Source organism: Pholcus phalangioides, unplaced genomic scaffold (assembly GCF_987345545.1).
Source record: "Pholcus phalangioides strain wild (caught in Gottingen) unplaced genomic scaffold, Ppha-v1.0 ptg000017l_1, whole genome shotgun sequence".
NCBI classification, from domain to species: Eukaryota; Metazoa; Arthropoda; class Arachnida; order Araneae; family Pholcidae; genus Pholcus; species Pholcus phalangioides.
In genome coordinates, this window is record NW_028301610.1 from 58,198,464 (window position 1) to 58,221,016 (window position 22,553).

Genomic DNA, 22,553 nt, shown 5'->3' on the forward strand with positions numbered 1-22,553 from the left:
ACCCAAGTTGCAAGGAGGGCAACGATACTATTCTAACCACAGCCCAGCTTGCTTCCGATCAGGGCTGCCACTAAAGACTCGCCAGGCGGGACAAGTACGTATTTTGATGCCCTCTTGTAATGTTGAAGATGAGGTTGGAGGATGAAATCTGTGCCTGGGGCACAAGAACCCCCCCCCCCCCAGTTGCATCTTTGCTTCAGGATAATATGAGAAAGACAGTCCAGGAAACAGCTCTGAAAGAAAATTGCAACATCCAGTTTGAGAATACAATTGTTTGCAACATCTAGCGTCATGTACTGAAGTGGGGAGGGAAAGGGGGCACCCCTCTCACATTGAGAATGTATGGCAATGTGAATATTCTGGTTCATGAACCTAATGCGCGAAATACAGAGTGGGTGAGAACTCCTGGAAACATTTTAAAAATAAATGACAAATCAACCGATTTACATAAAAAGGTGTGGTTCACACTAAAATACTTATCATGGCCTAAAGTTTTATTTTACGTTAAAAAAAAAGTTCAGTACAAAAAAGTTTGCACTGTAAAATGAAAAACTCAACAACACATAAAATGCAAAAAAAACAGTGCATAATTGATGTTTGACAATTTGCATCATGAAAAACAATCATATTTCAATACGAGTGTCTTTTTTAGCTTGGACTACATCTGAATGGGTGCTCATGTTAAAATATGGCTATAATACATTAGCTATAATAATGTATGAATCACTACATAAACCAACACATATTCCCTCTTTTCCTATCCCTGCACATGGATATCTAACAAGATTCTCCAGAAACTGTATCCTGACCCCTACAGCGAGAACAAATTTCAAGAAAAATACGGTTTTCTTCGGTATTCACATTTGGAATTCTCTGCCATTGAGTGTTCAAAATAAATCCTTAACATTGTTCAAAATGACTGTATTTAACCATCATAAAAATCCCTTGGAATGAACAGTCCACACGTGTACATATGTACAAAAGCACTTGTTATCACTGATAAAAAAAAAGGTCTTCTTTTCCTTCACCCTCCCCCCTCCTACTCCACCAAACACCAACTCTGTCCATATCGCTATATTGCAATTTACTGCCATTAGTGAGATGGGTTGGAAGTGAAGGCGCTGTCTATCGGTGGTCGCCTCGAGTTCATTAGAGAAAATATCTTATCTATATCCTCCCTTGGGTTCGAACCCGGGACCCAGACAACAACCTTCACGATGGTAGACGGGCACCCTCCCCCCTCCTCTCGCCAAAAACACTATTTTATTCAAATGCTATCTTTGTAAATGTTTCTCCCTTTATACATTCTGTTTTGATTTTTTCAACACCTGTTCCCCATAACCAAACTGACGAAGTGACAATACCGGATTCTCTAAGCGGCAAGGGGTCTTCCATTCCTGTCCTTATCAGTACCCCTACTTTATCCATACCATTTTATCTTTTCCCCACATCAACACGCCTTGTGAAGTGACACCCTTGGTCCTGCTTAAAAAATTATTCTTTTCGCTGATGCGTTCTTCAAAACTAATTATACAACCAATTATGAACTTTTCACAGAAACTCAGATGAAACTCCTTTGATTGTGAAAGCAACTTTCCTTCTGTTTCATCAACTGTGGTTAGTAAAGTACTGCAATAGCAATGTCACATTAACAAATTAATGAATGGGAAGACAATAAATGAAATTTAAACAAATATGATGAAATAAAAGATTAATTTAACCTGATATCAAATTTTCTATAGCAAATAATAAATAATTTTACAGGTAAATTTAAATGGAAACAATAACTCAATTTGGTTATGTAGATAGTTAACATCAAGTGTAGATTCTATTTATTTTTTCCTAGCTTTTTCTCTCCCTTCTACATTATTAAAAATTTGTCATTGAATTAAAGTGAGAAAAAAAAATGTAGCAGAAATTCTCTTATATCAGCTTTTGATTTCCATAATTCACTTTTTAATTTAATAAATATATTTATACCTATTGGGTCGATATACTTCATTCTTTTTATTTTTCTTTCAGGTCAAAAGAAATAAGATTTATGTGTATCACAAGTACAGATGCCATAGGGTCGAAAGCATTTTACTAGCTTTTAGCTACTGCTGTCCCAGCTTTCTTCATCATATGAATTAACTGGTTTTTTTTCCTACCATGTCCATTCAAATATTTTTTCTTTTTCTTTGCATTTTCTTTCAAATATTGTAAAATACATAATTTAATTGTAAACTCTAATCTGTATAGTATTATCGTAATATTATACAAATTTCTGACTGGATTTTTGACTGACAACAAATAAATTATGTTATAGTAGTTTTGTGTAAAGTACATTGAAGTAAATGAACTACTTTTTTTTTCAATGAAGCAAGTTCAACATAGCACCCAAGCTGGAGAAGTAGACAAAACTTCTTGAAAATTTGACGGCAGGTTTTGTATCCTGCTATTTTTAGGATCTAAATTTTTAAATTTATTTTCTACAGAGACCCCTTTCCAAGATTAATTTTACTTTTTAGCAGGTCTTTGGTTCCATTTGCCCCTTTTAAGGAGACAAATGGAACCCAAGGCTGATTGTGCTTTGAAATTGAAGGATTGCTATTTGACCAAAGGGGATACACAGTGAAAGCAATATCAGTCACAATATTTCATAACCAATTGGATTGTGGTAAACAATTTTATTGGTATAATCAATATTTCATATCCAATTTTATTGGTTCAATTAATATAAAGTTCATACCATCTTGGCATATTGATAATTCACTGAAACAAGATCAGTTCAATATGCTTCATACAAATGAACAAAAATATTAAAAAAATATCTTCCTCACAATCCTATTAAAACAACCTGGGAAGAAAAGAAAAAGGGAAAAAAAGTAAGTCCACGTCTGTTTGACGTCATAGCATCTGATTTTCATAATAGTTACATCTCGCATCTTATAGCTGGCTGAAACAATTTCTTTTAAACAAAAATCATTCATAAATGAAAGAAGAATTGAAGACCAGAAATGGTAAATGCAGCGAACACAAAAAAAAATTTCTGCCTCAAAACATAGTAAATACCAAGGCTGTCAACCTGAAAAATAAGATGAGTGTCAAACTCATTCTAAATACAAGCTGCATTAGTATCTCAAGCAGGCTCACAGCTTCATTCTTACCACGATGTTGAAGTGAACAGATGCACTTTTTCCACTGAGCAACCGAGCATTAACATTTGGTATTCAACCCAAGTGGGAAACTCTGTCAGTATGACTAGTGGTTAAATATTTTTCCTCTGAAGACGACACCCATTGGTGTTGAAATGCATTAGGTTTTTTGTATTTTTGTGTATTTGCCTTATTTGTTGGTGTCTTTTTAATCATTCTAAATAGTTGAAAAATGTGTCAGCAGATGTCCCTTAACACATTGGTCTATGGTGCCTGAAACTTGTTTTTCGCTCTTGTAAAATTTGTGATTTAGCACTTATTGCATTTACCATTTCTGGTCTTCAATTAACAAAGGAGAAAAAATTCATTTGACTATTGAAAGCCAAACATTTCATTATCTCTATGCTGTGGCAAGGGCGAAAAAAAGACAGGTGATATAAGACCATGGACAGGTCATTAACTTAAAAGTCCCCACACCTTGAGATCACAACCTTCCAACCCTCTCCGCTACACAGATATATAAATTGAATTTAGGCTAGTCAGGACCCCACGTTCCCAAGGGTTAATGAAAAAATATTACTTTAATATCATAGGAAAATTTAGAACAATACAAAGGTATAAGTTTGTTTGAATAAAATTTACTTACTGGAGATTCACCTGCTAGATTAAAATTATAACGCTGCGTTCTAATGCATACAGATTTATCACTGCCAACAAATGGAACACACCATTCACCTGAGCTTTCATCTTTGAATAATATGGGTCTAAAATATGAAAAAATTTCATTTTCATCAAAATGATGATTACATTCATTTTTAGGTATATCAAAACTTTCAAAATTGTTCTTAAAATATGCATTACAATCACATGAGTAAATAGCTTGATTGACTTTGACTATTGTACAGAGATATCAATGATTGCATTTTCATTCACAAGCACTAATGGCATAAAAAACTCCACTCAACCTCATTCTAAGAGTCACACAGACTTGTGTTTGAGTCCCAACACAAGAACATAACTGAAGAGGTGAAAAAAAGCACAGGATCATTCTTGCCGCACCTCTGCCATTTTCTGCACAGGAGAACTAATTAGATTACTGAAAAAAGTGATTAGGTAAAGTAAAAAAGAAGTTGAATCTAGGTTGGCAGATAACATTGGCGCTGATCCAAAATCTTTTTTCAAATATGTCAACAATGGATGTAAGGGGACAGCTGCCCCCCTCCTCAGATAAAAGGATCTAGAGTACAGAGCAATGTAGGCATGTGTGGTGCCTTCAATGACTTTTTTGCGTCAGTTTTTAATAGTGAAGGTGATATCCAAAGTATTGGTGTGTCATGTGGTGACAGTCTCTTTAACGATATTCAAGTGCCATGATGTGGCAGGACCGATATTTCAACTTTTCCAGGGAGGGGTGGCAGAACATGTACTCAATGTATGCATACATACACATATATATTTGCATATATACAGGGTGTCCCATCAAGACCCCAAAAACTCTGCACAGCCAGATTCCTCACTTGGAATACATAAAAAATGCCCAAAGAACTATACCTGTATGACCCATAGTTTGAGAAAAATGTGAAAGAAAAGTATGACGTCATATCTGGTGCAAGAAAAAAAACTTTACAGCCATTCCACAGTGCACACATGCATGCCTCTATATGTATGACGGATATTTTGAACATCTTCCTATGCAAACATATGCAAATACCGATGTTCATGTTTCCAATAAAGTTTTTTTTTCCTGCACCGGTTATGACATCATACTTTTCTTTTGCATTTTTCTCAAAAACTATGGGTCATACAGGTACAGTTCTTTGGGCATTTTTTATGTATTTCAAGTGAAGAATCTGGCTGCCCAGAGTTTGGATGGTCTTGATGGGACACCCTGTATGTACAGTAAAATCTCCCAACAGCAGCCACTAACAGGACTGTGAAAATGTGGGCGCTATTGGGAGGTATAGTTTTATTTCTGGGGGAAAAAAAACTAAAATTTGCGATCCACATACATAGCATGTGAAATGACAATTCATTCTGTAATTGATTACGATAGTTATAAAATTGATTATATTGAAATATATTATTATATTTTGATAATACAGTAAAACCTGTCTTTAACAGAATCGCAAGGGACCGAGGATTTTTTCGTTGAACACAGGTTTCCGCTTAATAGAGGTTCAATTGGCATAATGTGTAAAATTATGTAACAATCTCATATGTAATTGAAGTACAGTATAGTAAAAATAAATCAATTGAAAATAAACTAATTAATTTGAATGAACATAAAACAAAGTATAATGTACATTATTTACTCTATATAATTACTAAATATTTAGGTTTTCACAGCACCTGTATGAAACTTCACCCCATCACCAGTCTTTATCTGAAATGACTGCATTTACCTACGTTCTGGCTTTTCAAAAACTGCAGTATCAAGTAAAGTAACGGTTTTTACAAATCTAAGGGTGGGTGAAGTAGAACTCGCATGGGCAAGCAGTAATTGAATTAAAAATTTCGATAGGAGCGCTAATATTTTGTATGACCCTTTGTTCAATTGGTCACGAAATGGTCAAAGTGTTTGTATGAAATTTTCTGTCAAAGGGTAAAATTTTCCTTTCCGTTTCCACGTTAGATAGGTTCTGTTTAATCCATGTTTTTTAATGTGTATTTTGGCATTGAAATCACGGGAAAAATATTTTTTTTCCATTACACAGACAGGTTTCCACTTAATACAGGTTCTGCTGTGCGAAGACAGGTTTTACTGTATTATAATTAAATGATTAATTGATCTACAGCACTATTATGACATTCTAAAATTCAGGCTTGCAGTGCTCAGGTAAAACACAACCAGCAGAAAAAATAGATATGGACCAACAGTGTACCAGCAACTCCAAATACACCCATGTCTATAAATTAAGGATAATGCCAGCTCCGGCAAATAAAGGTTCAGAAACAAAACAAACGTTACTTATTCATAAAGCCCATTTATTAAACAAAAGATAAAGAACAAAAACGATGGTATATGTATGATACCATTCATAAAAACTACGATTTTTGCTCCCTGGAGCAATTGTAAAAAATATCTCCTTTACAAAAACTTACTATTACATGGTTGGTATGATGGTTAATACATTGTATGTCTCCCATGCGATGAAATACAGTCCGTACAACGCCTAGGCATGCTGAGTATCAAATTATCGATCTGATCTTAGGGAAGATCACTCCACTCAGCAAGCAATGCTCTCTGAAGTTCCGGTACACATGTAGGAGGTGGTTGACGGGCTGCAACTCGTCGGCCAAGTTTGCCCCAACATGCTCTATCGGATTCAAGTCAGGTAAGAATGCTGGCCATTCCATACGGGTTATATCCTCAGATTCAAGGCATTCGTTTACGATGTTTGCTTGGTGAGGACGGGCGTTGTCATCCATAAACACAAATTCTGCGCCCATGGTGTAACGTTCTTGATCGTTACCTCCCGGTTCTTTAATATTTTTTCCCCCAGTAAACATTGAGTGGATGACAACAATGGAATAGACAAAGTTTAGAGAGAACTATAACATTTATTCAATTATATTGTTAAACCATTAATCAGCGTAATCACAATTATCACAGGCCTTTTATATGTTAAACTATTAATTAACGTTTTATCACAATTATCACAGGCTTTTCTCTCATTGTCACAATGAAACAGAAATGTGAATCGATCTCACCGCCGTGTCCAGGTTTTCACGTCTTATCACATCGTCCGGTAGATACTCTCAGGTGTCTCCCACACAACCAAAGACTCGTCGGCACCAGCTTCAGACGATTTTGGTGTAAACACACACGTTGAGATGAAAGCTCAGCCACTTGCACATGGAACTGGAGATGAAGGTCCACGGGTGGCCGGTCTGGCCACTAACCAATCACTGGATCACGACGACATTGAAACCTTACGTGCGATGAGACGGGATAAGTGCCAAGGCACACTTCTACTATTGTAACTTCATCATATTTATGAGACGATCTAGCTCACACCATGACAGGGTGTGACGCCTTACTGATTAAGTCGGTCGTAAGTCGTAGGTAAGGAAGTCGAGAGGAAGTAGAGTGTGGGTCAGCACATCTCTAGCTGGCTTTTATATAGCAGCATTCCCACAATGCCTTACTGAAGAACCAATCACAACATTGAAGGTGCGGTATTAGCTTGTATCTGATTTACATAATTTCATGAGAAAAGGAAATATTGTAAACATTATAATATTGAATCTGGCAACCAAACATAACAAATTGGAGACCGATCGGCGTACACACGATCCTACCGGTCGATCCCGGAGACAAAATATATAAACAATGACTAGAATAAAGGACGATTTCCACGGGAGCCCAATTGGTAACGTTACAATGGCACCCCTAAACAAACGTACATGTTGTTCCAGCATGATGAATGTTTGGGCTTTCATGGTTCCGGTTTGAACATGCAGATCTGTTCTGGAACCCAGTATAATTCCACCCCAAACGAGCAATGCTGCACCACCATAACGGTGTCGTTCAATGATGTTGTCTTGGTGGTAACGGGTACCTGGCAATCTCCATATGAAAGTCCGACGTGAATCAGACTGCAAGCTAAACCTGGACTCGTCGGAAAACATCACACAAGCCCACTGTGACAATGTACACATTGCATGTTCTCTACTCCAGGCTAATCGCTGCCGACAGTGAGTTGCAGTGAACGGAACACGTCTGACAGGCCTGCGAGCATATAGACCAATATCTCCCAAACGTCTGTACACGGTTTGCCTTGAAACTGTGGTACCCGTGGCTGCAGATAGCTGAGACAGGTCGGATGCTGTGCTCCGTCTGCTTCTTTTAGCAGTTACTGCCAAATACCGGTCTTCATTCGACGTTGTAATCGGGGGCGACTTGTACTGTAACGTCTACTGACATTTCCGTTATCTTGGAATCATTGCCAAAGCCTAGAGATGACACTTTGGGCAATTCCAAGTTCCTCGGATACTTCCATCGGAGTACGCCCACATTCCAGGCGGCCGATAATTCCACCACGTAAAAAATCATCCACATGCGCCCTCTGTGTCATAACTATTCGCTTATGGCACTGAGCGCCTTACAGAACTCTTGTGAACAATTTTACTTCTTTGCCCCCATTCCTTATATACCCCCCTCTTCCACTCTCGTCATTATGACGTACTATCGGCATCATCTGGTGGCTTCCTGAAATTTGCATGTCATCCTTGCAGATGTGTGTGATAATTCTACAGGTGAAATTTTTACTTTAGATTTCGATTTCCGTGTGATTCTGAATTATCCTTAATTTATGGACATGAGTGTAGTTCTTTGTTCACACTGGACCTTCAACTACACCAGTGTTCCCCAAAGTGGGCAATATCACTCCCTGGGGGCGCTAGAATGATTCAAGGAGCGGTAGAAGCTATGGGTTTAGTATAGGATCCTATGGGTTGGCTTGAATTAGGGGCGACAAGAACAAAAAAATGTTGAAGGGGGGAGACGGAACAAAAAGTTAAGGAAACTATAAGCTAGACCTTTCCAGGGCATTGCCGAGTCTAATCCGATAGGTGAAAACATAGGCGCTGACATACATTGTTGTTAAAGAAAAGATTGATACATACATCCATACAAAAGATTAATACCCTCACCATTTCTATTCCTATTTGCAAGCACATCTTTTGGATGGAACCATCCCTTGGACTAGGGAGTGCAGTGAACTTGCACATTTCTCTAGTCATTAGAGTGGTGACAACCTGTCTCTTCTGTTGTTCCCTATATTATCTCCAAGATTTTTTTCCTCTCCACTGCTTTCAATATACCCATCTAGCATTTGTACTCAAGAAAAAAAACATACATAATCTTTTACCCCCCCCCCCCCCCCGAGTTCTGGGAGCAGGAAAATCCCTTAAAAATCAGCTTGAAAAATATTTTTCTCATAGCGATATGCATACTTTTTTCCAGACTCCATGTCCAAAGTGGCTGTTATTCGGAAATCATTTTTTGGAGGTTTCTTGTAATGCTAAGTCTATGGGACATATTCGGTTAAAACAAAATGTGGCCATTGTGCAGAGATTACTGTTGTTCAGAATTGGCCGTTAGAGGAGATTTTACTGTATACCATTTCTAGTGTACTTTCTAAAGCCAGGGGGCAATTGCCCCCCACCCCCAAATAATGGGCCTGTGATGTCGAAGTCCTAAAACTTCTAAAAAGTTTGCATTTGCAAGCAAAAAAGCACCACATGATATTTATCCTAGGGTTCTTAGGGAACTGTACAACTGGTCCCCCAGTTGCACAGATTTACAGAAATAGTGTTACTGAGGGTATCATCTTAGTAAATTAGAAGCTTGCTAATGAGGTTCTGATATTTACAACCCATGTTTCACTTATGAAATGAATGGTATTATTGCCCCAGATGCAACTAGGGTCACTGATTTGGGAATTCTCATTGATGAGCATCTTTAGGTTTTTTTTTTTTTTTTTTTTTTCAAATCGAGCGCAACTCAGGTCTATCGCCATAGGCAATTTACTACCTAGTGAGTTGTGCCGGAATTGTAAGTTGTGTACCTAACAGTCTGAGTGCATATCTAGTGTTGTGTATGATTTTTCAGTGCTGCCATCTATATCTCAGAAGTGAAGTGAGTAATATGTAGTGACTGAATGTTTGTACTGTTTGTAGGCCTGTTGCTCTCTGTGGCGAGACTTTTTAACGGGGAGATCGGCTCGCATTTGCACCTCGAAGTTGGGAACCACAGAAAACCAACTTCAGCCAACCACCACTGTGGCGATGGTGGGACTCGAATCCGGGTCCCCACGATGCAAGTCTGTCACTATGACCACTCGACCACCACAGCGGCTATCTTTAGGTTGTAACAAATTGTTATTTCCGATGTTTACCGGAGCCAGTTTGTGTCACGCCTGGATGGCCTTGACCATGATGTTCTAGATTAGAATGGTTTTGATAGCATAAAATTGTAAAACTGTTCCCATCAAGTAGGTCTTGGATGTTCTGAATGTTGAGAAATGCAAATGAGATGGTGGCGCTTTAACCAAGCTTATAAAGCTGGGTGTTGTCAGGAATTTCCCTCTCTACCGTATGTAACAAATAACCAGTGAGGACCCGTTGGTTCTATTTTTTTATTTTATGTTTTACTAAATTACGCTCGTCCGTGAGACATGTTTGTCACAGGATCTTCTGATAGCCAGATGCGGTGAATTGGAGGGTCGGCTGACCAGGTCATCTCATTGAGGCTTGCTTGAAACAACGGTGTGAAGGTCAGTGAGTGATAAATTCTTACTAAGCCTTACTTTTACTAAGTCTTACGGGAGAACTTTAATTTATTATTTTTTAGTTTTACTATTTGTTTTGTAAATTCTCATAATATAACTTGGGCAGAATGTGTTGATGAATTTGTTGCAAGGTTTTCATTGTTCAGCAATGATCAAAAAAGCAAATAAAATGCTTGGTTTCATTCTGAAAAAGGTCTCTTCGCGTTCTCTTAAAGTCATTCTTCCACTTTTCTGAGGCTTAGTTCATCCTGGACTGGAGTATGCTATAAGGTTTTGGAGATCATACCTACAGAAAGGGACGTCGACTTGGTTGAAGAGAAGAGCTATGCATGCTCTTGTTGGCACACAAGACTTGAGCTAAGAAGAAAGACTTAATTTCTTGAATATGTTAACATTGGAGGAAGGCAGGTGTCAGATATGATCGAAGTGTTTAAAATATTCAATGGGATGGACCATGAGTTATTAATACACTGTCAATCAACAACTTTGACAAGGGGACACCAGTATTGTTCAGTAAGGGGCAATCCGAGGTTGTGGTATCACAGGGAGTTTTCCTTTAACAGGGATGTTAATAAATGGAATAGCTTACCTCTCGGGGTCGTGAATTCTAACACGATTGGCACATTTAAAAACAAGTATGATTAAACATAATGGAATAAATCGAGAAGCTATCCTTAGACTAAGACAATCAATCTTTTTTATGGGCAGTTGTATTACATAGTATTAATTATTAGTTTTTTCTTTCGTGATATATGCTTTATATTGGGTTGCTATATTTTGGTGATATTTGACATCTATATTTTTTATGGGCATCTTTTTTTTTTCAGCCACCTCATTGGGCAATTTGCCTGTTTTGGTGTTCATGTTTGATTTTGATGTGTTTCTTTAACATTTATGTGAGCCGAGTAGATAACACATGGGTATTTATTTTGATGAGCATTTATTATTACATTAGACTTAGATAGATTACATACATATATAGATAGGAAGAATTTATAAAGCGGAAGGAGCAGAACATAGAGACATCTTATCTACTTGATGTCCAGGGTGGAACTTCCAGAGTTCCCCTTACACAACACTAGGTGGTGGTGTATGTTCTTATCAGTTTAGTTCTTTTAGTCATTTTTCTATAAGGACACCACAGAGTTAAAGTTATTAAACATGTTTAACTTACTTTTTTTGATTGAAATCATTTGTAGGTGGCTTTTGTGGGAATAACTCATTATTTATTCTGTTCCGAATGGATTTCAGTTCAAATTCATGCAAAAATCCATTTATTGCAGACTCCCATGTAGCAAAATTGGCAGTTGCACCCTAAATAGCATGAAGAAAAATACAATGAAATTGTGAATTTATAATGCATTTTCATAAATTCAGATTAAATATAAAATGGGTTAGCTTTGATGGAAATTTTCTTAAAATTGTGGGAAGTTATATATTTTAAGAACTACAGCATCCTTCAGATGATCATTTTTGTATTGTCTGAAAAATATTGAAGTTTCTTCAACAATAAAACCATAAAGTAACAGAGTAAAGTAAACAAACGACTCGTAAAATACATTTATTCTTTTCCTAATTCTTTGAATTTTTACAATGTAGGCCTATATAAGTTAGCTACATCAATATCTTCTTATACATATATAAAATATCTTTAAACATTTTATTATTTCTCCTTAGGAATTATACAGGGTGTCGTAAACTGTTTACAAAAAATTTGAGGTGTGATAGTACCAATGAATACAAATTTTGCAATGAAACCAATGGTCACAATGCACTCAGAGCATCAGAAAAGCATAAAGTAAACTGTTCATGTTGAAGTTTCAACAGTGAAAAAAGAGAGAACAAAATCATAAATTTTACAATCCTGTGCAGTTCAGAGAAAGACTCAAAGACGACGCTCAAAGTGATGTGCAAAGGTGTTGTTGTATAGTTCACAGGGAATGAAAGACTGGCACACCATCTTTTCTGCTGCAACAAGGATTCTTGTGACGAGACCTTCTTTAGCATTTGCAGGTATCTTGTACACCAATGCTTTCACGTGTCCTCACAAGAAGAAATCCAGTGGGTCCGGTGAGTGTGAAGGCTGTGCCACAGGTCCACCATGTCCAATCCACCGTCCGAGATACTTGATATTCAGGTAGCAGTGCTAAAGTGTACTGGGGTGCAATCATGCAAAAATCTAATGTCCCTCTGTGTCATAGTTTCTCAAACTTTTTAATTCCACTGCCACCTTCTTCAGGATTTTTTTTCCCCTCATCGCCCCCAACTCAAGCGAACCCATAGGATCCCGTTATATCCGTGTGTAGCTTCTATCACCCCTCCCTCTCCGAACCATTCCATCACCCACCAAGGGGGCGATATTGCCCACTTTGGGAAACACTGCTCTGTGTGATGAATGGAACAGACTGCAATGATCCAGGGAGCACTTCCTCCAAAGGAAACAGGTGGGTACACAGCGTCAGTCAGACATTCTGGCAATAGCATGGGCGAAGATACGCCCCCCCCCCCCCAGCGCCAAAGGTGGAGTCAACTGATCTAATGTATATATGGATTAACATCATCATCGTGTCCCTCCAGCAATAATGACCGAGCCCACCCCCCCCCCCAGACTTCCAAGTCTATCTCCGCCTATGGGCAACCGCCTATGGGCAACAGGTAAGGTCTCAGCACTCAATCACCATGGTGAACTGCCCAGATTTTCACAGCAAATATTTGCCAGCGTTTATGAGAGACGGTGGTGTGACGATTGCTTTCAGCCCAGACCTGTTTGTAATGAATGTTGAAAATGTCTTCGTAAACGAAACTTCATTAGTGAATAACACTAATGGTAAAAATTGTGGATTGTTACTTTATTCCTGAAGCATCCACCTCACAAACTGTAGCCAATGAGGATAGTATTCTATGTAAACACTAGGACATTCTGCATGTGGAAGAGGTGCATACTTGCCTCATGTACATTCACATTCCACACTGTATTGCAACAAACACCAAGTTTGGATGTCACAGCTTGCATACTTATGGTAGGCATTGTTGCAAATCTCTTAAAAAAGTGCTCTTCTGTTTTCAGTGTCCATGCACTTCACAGACATCCGGTATCTCTTTTCACAAAAGCAAACAAGCTTGTTTCTAGCAGTCTTCTATCCACACTGGCAAAGGTAGGATGTAAAATATGATGCCTTGGAAATCTCTTCCAGTACAATCTTTGTGCTCTCTTTGAGTACATTTTCATATGATTGAGCATACATTAAATGAACATCTGCCAATTCCTCGTATGTGTAATCCGCCATAGCCTTTAGCTAGTTGTTTGGGGTATTTTCATCACAGTAATAATCAGATTATAATCTGAAGCATCAAGGATGTAAGGCTTTTAAAGAATCAAGTTTGGTTCCTCAAAGTTTGGATTCTCCAGCACAGCAGAAATGATGTTATAAGCGAGGACTCACGCTTGTTGGACGTATTTCTAAGTTAAGCTTTTCTGACACTCTGAGTGTATTGCGACCATAGGTTCCATCATAAATATTGTTCATCTTGATGGGTACTGTCAACACTCCAATTTTTTCTAAACAGTTTATGAACACTCTGTACACAGCTAAAATTTTTCTGAACCAAACAGCCTAGAGTTTAAATAAGGTTTTTCAATTATTTATCTAGTTTGATACAGAAATTGAAAATTATTATGATGGTTCTTCTACTCCCAATATATCAAGTAAAAAGACTTCTGTCTAGATATTATGCCAAGATCAACTTGGAAACACAAGTCTTCCGCTCCCTGACAGGAATCTAACCCTGGTCCTCTAGCAATCCAGACAAGTGTGCTACAATATACACCACAAGAAACCTTGTAGAAACTGCAGCTTGAATACCATCAAGCTACAGTTTGTCTTTTGACAATATTTTCAACAACCTTGCCATAGCAGAGATATCAATATCTTTACTATATTTTCTCAAAAAGGCTCTCTAGAATCCCTGATAGCTTTATTAGAGGCGGTGAGTGCAGTCTTATATTCCTGCCACCCACCACTTTTTCTTAGCTCTACTAAAAAGCCTTCTGCAATTCTTTCTCATTTTACTCAGCTATTTTAACCATCAAGGAACTAATCTCTGTGAATCAGCATTGGTAGTCTTAAAATCTTGGTGAAAAGATTGGAGAATGACATGTTGCAGCTAGTCAACAGACAACTCGAAAATAAGTACAGAGGAAAAACTTATCAAACTGACCAGATGTCAGTGCTTGAAGATTTTCTATGTAGTCAATCCAATTGGTGAACCTTGGGTTCCTACTTATTACTAGTGTCTTAATTAGTCCCGTAACAGTAAACATGACCAGACGGTGGCCTGAGAACATGATTTCATAAGAGACCTTCTGGTCTTCAATGCGATCATAGCATTAGCTATTAGTTACATTACATATGGCATTCTTCTTATTAAATAAATCTTAGTAGTAACTACTGGGTTATAATCAACTATCTCAGCAATAATCTCATGGTTATGCTTGAATTTGAGAAATATGCATTTTTCACAGAAAATAATTTAATTTTCCTCATTGTCAGTTAAGATAGCTTCAAGTTGGGGGGTACAATATTATACACATTTAATTATTAAATAATTATTTTAATAAAACTACTCACTACACAGAAAGAGAATTAAATGCAAGAATGGCAAATATATAAATGTATATATATAAATGTGTGTGTATGTGTATATATATATATATATATATAAATGTGTATATATATATTATATAAATGTGTATATATATATTATATAAATGTGTATATATATATATATATATATATATATATATATATATATATGAGCACAAATATTTTAAGTTGGATTAAAGAATTTTTTAGAACAAAAACAATATTCATACAACTGTATGATATACTGTATGAATAGCACTATTGATTTTGTGAATCTCAAAGAGTGATGCTGATTGGCTAACAGAAAGGTACTGGAAATAATTTTTTCATGCTTCAAATATCACCAGAATTTAACTTATTCAGCAGTGCAGTAAAAATGTCTGAATCATGGGTATTTATGTTGTGGCCAATCTATTTTGGCCAATCTATGTTTGGCCCATGAAATTAAAAGGTAAATTAACTGCAAACTAATTAATATACTTACAGGAGCTCTAGTGAATTTAAGATATATATCTACAGAACATAATTCACCTGAAATAAAATTAAAAAAAAAGTTTTTGATATACTCATGATAATTTTTAAAGACAATGTCATCAAGAATGAATCTAGAGGAGTAATGGGGGCAATTGTTCCTCTCAAGAGCCAGATAAATATGGGAAAAAATTTGTCTGTTCTATAAAACATGGGACAATCCAACACATCTAGTCATCTTTCCTTACACATCACACTAGATCCATGTGTGGCTGCCTTCCTTTTCCATTTCAAAAAAACTTGCTATTCCAATAATAATTTGACTGATAAAGTCCCAGCAGTTGTTGATTATCAGAAATTAATGTATTGTGTTTTTATTTATCTAATTTTCAATAAGAAAAATCTTGAATTTTATCATGCAAGAGAAAACTCTTTCAGCATCAGTCGAGAACAGATTTTCTTTTCCCTTTTTGATAGTCCATGTCTATTCCCCTCAAGTCAATTTACTGCTGCATATTTCTCATTTGCATAGGTGAGATATGTCAGAACTGTGTTGGGGAATTCTAGCAGCAGGGCTTGACAAATCATAAAATAATTTAGGAGCTAGCCAAATTTTTCAGAAGCTAAACATTATTATTTATTTTTCAAGAGAAAAACAGTTTAAAATATTTTGTCCATTTTTTTTCCAAAATGGAATATATTTGTGACAATGTGATGATACATTTTCCAATCACACAAACATCAAAAATGCAAAATATGTGGATTAATAATAGTTATGAATTATAAAAAAATCACATACAAATTCACAAACCTTGGTTTGAGGAAGAGTAAAAGGAGAGGAGGAAAAGAAATCAATTTGAGTTCTCAAGAGGAAGTATTGCATGTACTGGGCAACCAATCAACTAGATACACAACCATAATTAAACAATTAATTACAAACATATAAAGATGCAAAATATTTAATTATGGTTATGAAATAGAATGCCAAGCATATGCATCACAAAACAAAAATTTGTTGTGTTGAACTAGGAAATTAAACTCTGAAGAGGCAAAGGAGAATTTCATGCCAGTTGAAGTATGATTTTCATACAGTTGAATGATCATCTAAAAGTAGTCTTCAATATTAGAAATTGTTGTAATAGAATAGGTCATTTTTAAATTCAGAATATGGAGATTTATTTGTTAATTTGAATGACAAGGCACTGTGAATTTTGGGATCTAAATTTCTATTTTAAATTTGAGTTTCAACCTAGATACCTACATGCAGGGCCGGATTAATAAGTCTGAAGGCTCTAAGCACTTAAGTAGTTTCGGTGCCCCTTCCGACTTTTCAAATTCAATATTGAGTATTATATGCTTATATGCACAATATTGAATTTAAAAAGTCACGTCAGGCAGAATTAGAATTAAAAATTCTAATGAAAAATGTATGTTTATTTGTTGAAATTAAGTAAGCTGAAAAAACACATGTCATGATTACCACACATCACTGTTTCTTAAGTTGTCAAAATGTACAACCTTTTGGAATTTTTCTTTCATATTTTCCAAAAGAGATAGCCCTTGGATTTTTACTTTTTATGTAATGAAAACATTTCAAGATATTTTCTCCCATTGACTGCTTTTTTAGAATTTCCCAAAATGACTTTAGGTTTTCCACTGAATCTCACAATGGCCATAATAATTACCCACAAGCATCTTATTTTTGGTGAATCACCATAGTTCAGTATCTTTTCTTTCTGATACATTGAGTAAGTTTGTACATTTTACACTTGATCTGCTAATGACTCACAAACACCTGATATACAGATACAAATACAAATACAAAGCCACAACAGGCACAATGCCCAAAAAGGTGGCCGAAAAAAAGATGCCCATAACAATTATGGATGTCATTATTTTACTAAAATACAGCAATCCAATTTAAAATGCAACTACAAAAACTATAAACAATATGTATATATATACATAAAATGACCATAAAATGTATTTATGGTCGTCTTATTCTAAGTATAGATGGCTTCTCGATTTAACCCAACATGTAGGCTATCGTATTTCTTTTTAAATGTGGCAATAGTGTTAGAATTTACCAAGTGGTAAGCTATTCCATTTATTAACATCCCTATTAGGGAAAAACTCCCTGCGACACGATAACCTAGAATTGTCCCTTACCAAACAATACTGGTGTCCAATTACTTTATAAAAGCAGTTTATTGACAGTGAATTAATAAATCCTGGTCCATCCTATCCATGTGTTCCTATAAACGCCATTAAAAATTTTGAAAACTTAGATCATATCTCCCCGACATGTGTTCATCTAATGTAAACATTCAAAACATTAAGTCTCTCTTCATAAATCAAACTGTATGTGCCAACGAGGACACGCATAGCTCTTCTTTGCACCCCTTCAACCATGTCTATGTCCCTCCATAGGTATGGTCTCCAAAACCTTACAGCATACTCCAGTCCAGGACAAATTAAGCCTAAGAAAAAGGGGAGAATGACTTTAGAAGGCAAAGACACTGTTTTGAAAATAAAACTGAGAATTCTATTGACTTTTTTTTTACTACCATTGAACAATGTTCAGAAAACCTAAGCTGCTCATCAATGAGAATTTAAAAATCGGTCACCGTAGTTGCATTCGAGATAGTGGCACCATTCAACTGGTATGAGAAATGTGGATTGTGTTCGAACCATAATGAGCGACCATGAACTTGACAATGCTAAACTTCATGCTTCATTCATTTGCCCATGTTACAATCCTGTTCAAGTGGGTCTGGAACAACTCCCTATCGCTTTGATTCCGACTACTCCCATTAGCTTCACATCATCTGCGAATTTGTTAACAATCACATCAATACTGTGATCGAGTTTATCAATAAAAGTGAAAAAAGTATGGGGCCCAGGACACTTCCTTGAAGAACTCCACTAGCAACACCTGTCCAATCAGGACTAATCAGTCGATACCTGATTAGTCCTGGTTCACCATAACCCGTTGTGACCTACCTCTCAACCACGACTATCCAATTCAGCAAGTTGCCACCAATCCCAATCTTGTGTAAACACTTCAAAAGTTTATCATGTTGGACTGGATCAAATGCCTTCTGGAAATCAAGGTAAACAACGTCTATGTTTTTGCTCTTACCCAAAGCCTTAGTGACGCATAATCATAGAAGCAAAGGAGGTTAGTTACACTTCCCCTTGCTGAACCCATGCTGATTATCCGACAATACATTATTCTCGTCTATCCACTTCACAAACTGCCTTTTGATGATAATTTCCAAAATTTTCGAGAGGGAGCTCATCAATCTCACTTGACGATAATTGGACACAGCTTCTCTACTACCCTTTTTATATATCAGAACAATATTAGCAAGGAAACAGTTATTTTCCAGATATTATGCTGAGGTGAACACTGGAAGAAAAGTCATCACGTCTCCACAGAGACTCGAACCCATGCCCTCTTGCATACAGGGCAAGCATGCTACCATCTACACCACTGGAGACATGACCCTGCCTTCCTTATTTCACGCTCTTTCGAGTGTAGGCAGAGACGTGATGATTTTTCTTGATGAGTTCTCCTCAGCATGAAAGAACTGTATCCAGAAAATAACTGTTTCCTTGATATCTCGAGCTGAGAAAAAGCCATCTATCTCTCTCTAATATTAGCAAACTTTGAATGATAAAATTTTAACCAAACTTCATTAATGAATAACACTAATGATAAAAATTGTGGATTGTTACTTTATTCCTGAAGCATCCACCTCACAAACTGTAGCCAATGAGGATAGTATTCTATGCATAAACACTAGGACATTCTGCATGTGGAAGGGGTGCATACTTGCCTCATGTACATTCACATTCCACACTGTATTGCGATAAACACCAAGTTTGGATGCAAAACACAGCTTTGACGATACCCTCAGCCCCACTACTCCTGTAAATCTGTGCGACTGGCCCCAACAATTTATTAGCACATTCCCTGAGGACCCTAGAATACGTCTGGTCCTGGTTCTTTGCTCGCACATACATTTTTTAAAAGAGTTAGGACCTCCATGTCTTCCACTTGAATGTCGTTGAGGATTTTATTACTCTGTGCAACACCTGTACATTGAATATTGTATCCTCTATTAAAGACCGACACGAAAAAGTCATTGAAAGCACTACACACATACCTACATTGCTCTCTACCCTTAAACCCTCCTATCGAGAGAGGGCCAAATATCCCCTTACATTCATTATTGTTGTACCTAAAAAATGATTTTGAGTTAGAGCCAATATTATCTGCCAACCTGGATTAAAAACTTCCTTTTTCCTATCCCTTATCGCTTTCTTCAACGCCCTTCTTTTATCAGTAAACAATGACAGGTCACCTCGTCCACTTTTATACTCTCTGGATGCTCTTTTCTTTTCAAGATAAAGGTTACGCACGCTATCTGTGAACCACAGAGGGCGCCATATAAAAACACTTTTTTTCGAACAAAGGGTATGATGTCTTGCAAAATAGAGGATAGCTTCGTATTAAATTCTTACCATTGACATGCCACCCGACTGATTCCAACCGGTTTTTGAAAACTTACACTAACTGTTCTTTCGAAACATCAGTTAGTTCTCCGAAAACAAGGAACCAGTCTTTTGTTATCAACCTTACCTGAAGAAAAGTTAGAGAAAACTGGCGACACGATGATCACTGGAAGAAAACTCTTCCCCCCACCGAAACATGTTCAACAAGATCCTCAGAACTAGTAAGAACTAAATCCAAAATACCGGTACCCCTAGTGGCTTCTGATAAAAAAAATTATCGAGCACCAACTTAAGAAAGTCTCTTTCATATTGATCTCTAGCTGAAAGATTCTCCCAATCTATACCTGGGTAATTGAAATCCCCTAGTATTACAACCCTCTTATGCTTACACATGTAGGAAATTTCATCATGAAGTTTGGCGATGTACACTGCTCAAAACAATTAGGGGAGCACATGGTTTTAACAAAATTATGCAAAGATGTATACCGATAAGTAACATAAAATGAATCATCCATAATTTAAAGCCTAGCAGAAAACGGAAGAAGAAAATTTCATATGCAAATCAAAGTTCATGACGTCAAAAACCAGAAAAAGGAGATAAGGGCAGAAATCGGCATGTTGCAGAAACGTCTGTTTTACTGCCGTAACTGTGAAATTCGATTGCGCAGTATTTTTTTTTTTGAGACAAGGTGACTTGAGGATGTCTCAACAATGTGATTTACCGGAATCCATGGCATGGCGTGTTATAGGCAGACTGGAATCCGGGCAAACACAACGTAGTGTCGCGGACGCTGTTGGAGTCACCAGAAGTGTTGTTGTAAGGCTGTGGAATAGATTCCAAGAAACAGGAAATGTTAGACGTCGACCAGGGCAAGGTCGGCCGTGCGCCACTACAGCAACTGATGACCGGTATACACGGTTAACAGCCCGTCGAAACAAAACAGAGAATGCTACGCATCTGCAAAGACGGTTGCTCTTGGCAACAGGACGAAGGGTGTCCAGCTAAACAGTAAGTAATCGGCTTCATGAGGGAGGGCTCTATGCACGTAGGCCAATGGTCTGCATTGCGTAGACCCCACGCCACCATGCGGCCCGAAGAAGATGAGCTGCTGAACATCGAGATTGGGAGCAACATGATTGGAGCCAAGTGCTGTTTACAGACGAGTCCCGATTCAGTCTGGAGTGTGACACCCGACGTGTTCTGGAGGGACAGGGGCACTCGAAATAACCCCGCATTCGTTCGTGAAAGGTCACAATACAGACGAGCTGGTTGGATGGTATGGGATGGAATCAGCATAGGCGGACGTACAGACCTGCATATCATTCGGAATGGCACTTTGACGGCCCGAAGGTATGCAGACGAGATACTGCGACCTCATGTCATCCCTTACGCTGGAGCCATTGGAGATTCCTTTGTTTTCCAGGATGATAATGCCCGACCGCATAGAGCACGTCTGGTGGAGAACATGTTTGAAGCTGAAACAATACAGCGTACGGAATGGCCAGCGTGCTCTCCTGACCTGAATCCAATCGAGCATGTCAGCATGTTTGGGACATGCTCGGACTACGCATTGCTGCGCGACCAAGACCGCCTGTTACTGTCCGAGACTTGCAGATTGCACTTCTTGAGGAGTGGAACAGTATTTCCCAAAGTCTGATTGATAGCCTCATCGCATCCATGGCAAACAGGTGTGCAGCAGTCTTAGCTGTTCGAGGAGACCACACGCCCTATTAAAACTCATGCATCATGTCTAAACAGTACTTTTTTTTATAGTTTACATGTAACCAAATTGTTGCCCTAAATCATCTTTTCATGTTTTTTCCATATTTTCAAAGAATTAAAGCTTAATTCCAAATTTTTTTACGTCTTTTTTTCTGTATTGCGCATTGATACGTGTGTACTATCCATTGTATGCCAATACGTGGTTGTCTCGCACGGTTTTCTTCACTTTTTTGCCTGCTCCTCTAATTGTTTTGAGCAGTGTAGTTTGGATCCCTATTCGGAGGATTGTAACAAACCCCAACAATAAGTTGATGACGTTTTTTGTTTTCAAGCTCAACCCATATAAAAGTGAAAATTTCAGAAAATCGATTTCGAAAGCAATTCAATAATGCAAAGGAATAAACTGAAATTCAGCAATAAAAACCTTAAAATAATTAAATTTAATTGATTTATTCTGAAAAGTAAATGAAAAAAAAGCAGTGTATCACAAAAGAAAAAAATTATAAAAGAAAAAATAAAATGGTAAAACATATATACATACATATGCACATGACAAATAATGCCGTCAAACTATTCAAAAAAATGAATCTGTCTTTAATTGCTTATATGAGATTTTGCAGTTTCATCCCATAATAGTTTCAATATTAAACATTGAAGCGGGTCAGCGTTAGGCCGTGATTTTAACCACGAGACATTTTGTGAAATGCTGTTCTGTCTCACTGTGTGTTATTACATCTGCCGTTGGTTGATCTTCATCACTTTC

General features: G+C 37.3%; 1 protein-coding gene across 1 annotated transcript in view; it reads right to left on the reverse strand.

The window, feature by feature from the left end:
- LOC149074167 (saccharopine dehydrogenase-like oxidoreductase) overlaps positions 1-22,553 on the reverse strand; it is a 95,079-nt gene that overhangs the window by 36,341 nt on the left and 36,185 nt on the right. The window contains exons 6-8 of the mRNA XM_089246640.1: positions 15,560-15,606; positions 11,607-11,746; positions 3,784-3,901 (exon numbers count right to left, since the gene is read on the reverse strand). Coding sequence (XP_089102766.1) covers positions 3,784-3,901; positions 11,607-11,746; positions 15,560-15,606 — 305 coding nt within the window. The remainder of the gene's footprint in view (positions 1-3,783; positions 3,902-11,606; positions 11,747-15,559; positions 15,607-22,553) is intronic.